This window comes from Sinocyclocheilus rhinocerous, unplaced genomic scaffold, assembly GCF_001515625.1.
Source record: "Sinocyclocheilus rhinocerous isolate Xijiao unplaced genomic scaffold, SAMN03320098_v1.1 scaffold635, whole genome shotgun sequence".
Taxonomy (NCBI): Eukaryota; Metazoa; Chordata; class Actinopteri; order Cypriniformes; family Cyprinidae; genus Sinocyclocheilus; species Sinocyclocheilus rhinocerous.
The window spans coordinates 91,938-98,043 of NW_015659702.1; the positions used below are offsets into that span (position 1 = coordinate 91,938).

Sequence of the window (6,106 nt, forward strand, 5' to 3'; positions counted from 1 at the left end):
AACCTTTGTTACCTCCATTGTTGTTAATTTTCTTTAGTATTATTTTTATTAAAAAAAAAACTGTAAATAGTGCATCACAAAGCCTTTTTCTTGTGGCTTCGGCTTCATGTAATAAATTGTCACTTGAGCTTCATTTATGTGTTTCCACCCAGCAATAATTTATTTTAAGTGTTATGATACAACTCCTAGATCTTAAAAGATCGTAACATTTAATGGGGGCTCGTCCGGGATCATTTTTTATGTCCAGGGACATTTATTATTGCTGGTGTTGACGGCGGAGTGACCATACACCTGGTTAGTGGTGCATCAGGGTATTTGTTTGGTCTTATGGTGATTGGTCGATGCAAGTATGGCAGACTTTGATTTAGAGGCGTTCATTAATGTACCTACTTTGGAGCAGCTCGATAAATGTCGAAAAGATGATTTAATTAGTATTGCGGCTCATTATCGAATTTCCGTTTCGAGGCAGCAGCTCAAGAGAGAGATTAAGAGCATTGTGTTGAAGAAACTGGTGGAGCTGGGTGTTCTGGTTTTGCCTGAAGCGAGTGAGGATGGTTCTCTTGCCTCTCACGCCTGCCCTGAGTTTGAGGAGGAGGAGCAGAGCGGAACTGCCGAGGTGGAGGGTTCTGAAGCCAAGGCTGTTCTGCCGCCCTTTGAACCTTTTTCTCCGGCCTCGGCTGGGTCTGGAGGTGATGCGCGACTGAAGGTCCGCTTGGCGCGAATGCAAATGGACGCGCGGGAGAGGGCAGAGGAACGTCAGGCAGAGAGATTATTGCATCTAAAAATTCGCAGATGGGAGATTGAGGCAGAGACGCAGATAAAGATGCGGGAATTGGAGTTAAATGCGGCCAGAAGTGCACCTGCTCCAGTTTTCCCGCCCCAGTCGACTGCTGTTGCTCTGTCAGAGGGCGCGGCGCTGGGTGCCAACTTTGATGTGGGTAAACATGTCTCTCTTGTGCCGCAGTTCCGAGAAGCGGAAGTTAATTCATATTTCGGTGTGTTTGAGCGTATCGCTTCTGCTCTAAAGTGGTCACGTGAAGTTTGGCCTCTGTTGTTACAGCGTAAGCTGACTGGTAAAGCTCAGGAGGTCTGCGCAACACTATCCTTAGAGGATAGTTTAAAGTACGACGTTGTTTAAAGCTGCGATCTTGCGTGCATATGAGTTAGTGCCAAAAGCTTACAGGCAGCGGTTTAGGACTCACAAAAAGAGTTCTAGCCAAACGTTTGTCGAATTTGCAAGAGAGAAGGGGGTCTTATTTGACAAATGGTGCGCGTCGAGTAAGGTAACTGATTTTAAGACACTGCGGGAATTAATCCTTTTTAGAAGAGTTTAAGAACTGTATACCAGAGCGCGTTGTCGTGTAATTAATTAAATGAACAGAAAGTGACATCCTTGTCTCCAGCCTCTGTTTTCGCGGACGAGTTTGTGTTGACACATAAGAATGTGTTTACTCCTGTTCGCTCTGATAAATCTGTGTCTGTTTCCGCTGCCTCGCCTAACCAGCCAACTATCCTTAGAGGATAGTTTAAAGTACGACGTTGTTAAAGCTGCGATCTTGCGTGCATATGAGTTAGTGCCAAAAGCTTACAGGCAGCGGTTTAGGACTCACAAAAAGAGTTCTAGCCAAACGTTTGTCGAATTTGCAAGAGAGAAGGGGGTCTTATTTGACAAATGGTGCGCGTCGAGTAAGGTAACTGATTTTAAGACACTGCGGGAATTAATCCTTTTTAGAAGAGTTTAAGAACTGTATACCAGAGCGCGTTGTCGTGTAATTAATTAAATGAACAGAAAGTGACATCCTTGTCTCCAGCCTCTGTTTTTGCGGACGAGTTTGTGTTGACACATAAGAATGTGTTTACTCCTGTTCGCTCTGATAAATCTGTGTCTGTTTCCGCTGCCTCGCCTAACCAGCCACATCCGAAATCAAGTCCGCCCAGGGCTAAAGAGGATAGGGAATGTTTTTATTGCCATAAGTCTGGCCATCTGATTGCTGACTGTCTTGTGTTGAAACGAAAACAGCAGGGCGTTACAACTAAAAGTGTCGGATTTGTGAAAACTGTAGATGCTGAAAAACTTGAGCCAGATAAGCCTGATTGCAGTTACGAACCTTTTTTAATGGAAGGGTTCATTTCTGTTTCGGGTAAAACCATAGAACAGGTAAGGGTTAAAATGCTCCGTGATACTGGCACAACCCAGTCCTTTGTAGTTGCAGGCGTACTGCCGTTCTCGGAGCAGACTTCTTGTGGCAGTAACATTCTGGTGCAGGGCATAGAGATGGGACTTGTTAAAGTTCCGCTACACCAAATCCATTTGCAGTCCGAGCTGTGTACGGGGTTTGTAAAAGTGGGCGTTCGTGATTGTTTACCTGTCAATGGAGTGGAGTTTATCCTAGGCAATGATCTAGCTGGTGGGAGGGTTTTTCCCATGTTGGAGGTGTTTGACAAACCTGTTTTGTCAGATCATACTGATGAGTTGTCAGAAATGTATCCTGAAACTTTTCTGGCTTGTGTTGTCACTCGGGCTCAGGCTCGAGAAATAGATGCGGATGATTTGTCTACATCCTTTATGGCGCCTATGTTTGTTGAAGGCATTTTTCCATCTGATGAAGAAAAAGTAATAAAAACTCCGCTCAATGCAAGTTCAAGTCACCTTAAGTTGCCCGTAACCCGTGAGAAAATTGTTTCTGCACAGAGGGAAGATTCGAGTCTGCGAAAGTGTTTCTCTGCTGCTGTTCCTGTTAGAAAATCTGCACATTTTGTTGAGGACGGGTTGCTGATGCGCAAGTGGTCTCCTATTATGGCAGATGGTCCTGAATGGAGTGTCGTGTACCAGGTTGTAATTCCTAAAGGTTACCGACAGCAAGTTCTGTCTCTTGCTCATGACCATGATCTGTCGGGCCATTTAGGAATTAAAAAAACATATCACAGAGTTTTGAGACATTTCTTTTGGCCCCATTTAAAAAGCTGATGTCGCTCAATTTTGCCGTACCTGCCGCATTTGTCAGCTAACGGGTAAACCAAATCAGACAATTCCAAGTGCGCCACTCGTTCCAATCCCAGTCGTAGGCGAGCCATGTTATTGTTGATTGTGTCGGCCCTTTGCCTAAAACCAAGAGTGGAAATCAGTTTTTCTTGACAGTAATGTGTAGCGCTACACGGTTTCCGGAGGCGATTCCTCTGAGGAAAATGTCGGCGTCCGTTGTTGTCAAAGCACTTGTGAAGTTTTTTTCTACGTTCAGTTTGCCGAAAGTGGTGCAAACAGATCAAGGCACAAATTTCCTTTCGAAACTTTTTTCACAAGTTTTGACAACTTTGAATATTTCCCACAGGATCGCAAGCGCCTATCACCCCGAGAGCCAGGGTGCACTCGAGCGTTTTCATCAAACGTTAAAGGAGATGCTCCGAAAGTACTGCCTGGATACGGGAAAGGATTGGGATGAGGGAGTACCATTGGTGTTGTTTGCGATAAGAGAAGCTGTGCAGGAAAGTCTTGGATTTAGCCCCGCTGATTTAGTGTTTGGTCACACTGTCAGAGGCCCACTGAAAATGCTTAAAGAGAATATGCTAGCGTTCGATTCCAGCTCTAAAGTTAATGTGTTGGATTACGTCAGTAAATTCCGCGAGCGTCTGCATAAAGCCTGTTCCATGGCGAAAGACTCGTTGGTGTCCGCACAGAAACGGATGAAATGCCATTTTGATCGTAAGTGTTAGTGTTGTTGCCGATCGTTGGTTCTGCTCTGTCAGCACGATTTTCAGGACCTTACGAAGTGCTGAGGAAGTTAAGTGACACTGATTACGTAATTCGCACTCCAGATAGGAAGCGAAAGTCCCGTGTGTGTCATATTAATATGTTAAAGGATTTTCATGACAGAGAGACTTTGCAGAAGGATGCTGCAGAGGCAGATGAGGATTCTGCCTCCACCTTGTTTCCGGTTACAACTTGTGGTGTCGCGAATCTCATTGATGCTGCTGATACTGTGGATGATGTGGGGTTACGTCATACTCAACAGTGTGCCAGATTGAAGAATTCGGAGATATTAGGTGATTTAAATTCTTATCTATCACACTTGTCTGATCAACAAAGATGTGATATTGTACAGCTGGTAAATGATTTCTCTACTCTGTTTAACGATGTGCCTTCCCGTACCACAGTCCTACAGCATGATATCAAGGTAGGTGACGCTGCTCCGATCAAGCAACACGCTTATCGCGTGAATAGCGCTAAACGGGCTGTTATGAATACTGAGGTCGATTATTTGCTTAAGCATGGATTTGCTAAACCTAGTTGTAGCCCATGGAGCTCACCCTGTTTATTAGTTCAGAAAGCGATGGAACTGCCAGATTTTGTACTGACTATCGTAAGGTAAATGCTGTTACCGTGCCAGACTGTTTCCCATTGCCACAAATGGAAGACTGCGTGGACAATCTTGGTTCAGCTCGATATGTCAGTAAATTAGATCTATTAAAAGGGTACTGGCAAGTGCCTCTTACGCCTCGCGCTTCTGACATCTCAGCTTTTGTAACACCCGACAACATCCTACAGTACTCAGTGATGGCATTCGGGATGCGTAACGCACCAGCAACTTTTCAGCGGCTTATTAATGTTGTTCTTGCAGGAGTCCCACAGTGTAATGCATATCTTGATGATTTGGCTGTGTATTCGACTGAGTGGTCGGAACATGTTTCTTTGCTACGCACTGTGTTTGATCGTCTTGCTAAAGCTTTGCTGACTTTAAATCTAGCGAAGTGCGAATTCGGCCAAGCAACTATTACGTACCTAGGCAAAGAAGTCGGTCAAGGTCAAGTGTGCCCGATTGAAGCGAAGGTGGCCGCTATAGCCGAATTTCCAGTTCCAACTACCCGCCGGGAACTCCGGAGATTTCTGGGTATGGCTGGCTACTATCGTAGCTTTTGTAGAAACTTTTCGACTATCGCACATCCTTTGACTTCATTGCTTAGTCCATCCTGCTCTTTTATATGGTCTGAGGAATGTCAGTACACGTTTGAATCCATCAAAAATCTTCTGTGCAGCGCACCCATTTTGGCAGCCCCGAACAACTCGCTGGTTTATAAATTGGAAGTGGATGCGAGTGCGGTTGGTGCGGGGGCAGTACTACTTCAGGAAGATGAGGATGGTATTGATCATCCTATTTGTTATTTCTCATGCAAGTTCAATAAGCACCAGTTGAACTATTCGACTATTGAAAAGGAGGCTTTAGCATTGCTAATGGCTTTGCAATATTTTGATGTTTATGTGGGGTCCAGTAATCTTCCAGTTAGCGTTTTCACAGATCATAACCCTTTAGTGTTCCTGTCGCGAATGTATGATCAAAATCAACGCTTGATGCGATTGGCTTTGATTGTACAGGGTTATAATCTGGTTATCAAGCACAAGAAGGGTGTGGACAACATTGTAGCGGATGCCCTGTCAAGAGTTTAAGGCATTGATGTAGCAAACTTATATTTGAGATTCCATATAGTTCGCTTTTAAGGGTGGAGGTGTTACGTGCTATGCGTATGTGTTTCTTCCTTCCCTCCCTCTCGTCTTTTTTCTGCTGCCTCGCTCATAGGTTCCTGATTGGACCTGTCGGCTGCCAGTCATAATTGTGACGTCACCCTCTGCGCCCAATCTGCTGTTGCCCTGCCGGTTTAAAAGGTCCTCCCGCGAGCCTCGTGGGGCGGCGGTGTGTTTGCGTGTGTGTGTGTTTTGGTTTGCTGAGATTAGTTTTGGTATCTTACTCTTTAATTCTGTGTGTCTAGCATTTGCTGTGTATTTGAGGTACGGTTAGTTTATTCCTTAATTAGGGAAAAAGGAACAGGTAAGCATATCGCGAGATATACACTTTGCACGTAGTAACAATGAGTGTCTAGACACATTAGGAAAGCGGTGTGCGCCCCCCCTGTAATTTGGTTTTTAGTGGTAAGAGTAGGACATTTAGAGCGTCGATACGCTGAAGACTTCGGTTTCTTTACTATATTCTTCTTTAGTTAGTTAGGCTAGAGGACTTGGGGAGCTTTATGGGAATCATTTGGTTTTATTGTTTTCTTTGATTTGGGCGCCACTCAAGTTCCTTTTATCCTATATTGTTTTTGTTAACCTTCGTTA

General features: G+C 44.6%; 1 protein-coding gene across 1 annotated transcript; it reads left to right on the forward strand.

Annotated features, from left to right (window-relative positions):
- Positions 1-310: 310 nt before the first annotated feature.
- Positions 311-1,812, forward strand: LOC107724040 (uncharacterized). The gene is made up of 2 exons (XM_016532818.1): positions 311-1,111; positions 1,521-1,812. Exons 1-2 carry the CDS (start codon positions 350-352, stop codon positions 1,740-1,742), a joined length of 984 nt encoding a protein of 327 aa, XP_016388304.1. The 5' UTR covers positions 311-349; the 3' UTR covers positions 1,743-1,812.
- The last annotated feature ends 4,294 nt before the right edge of the window (positions 1,813-6,106 follow it).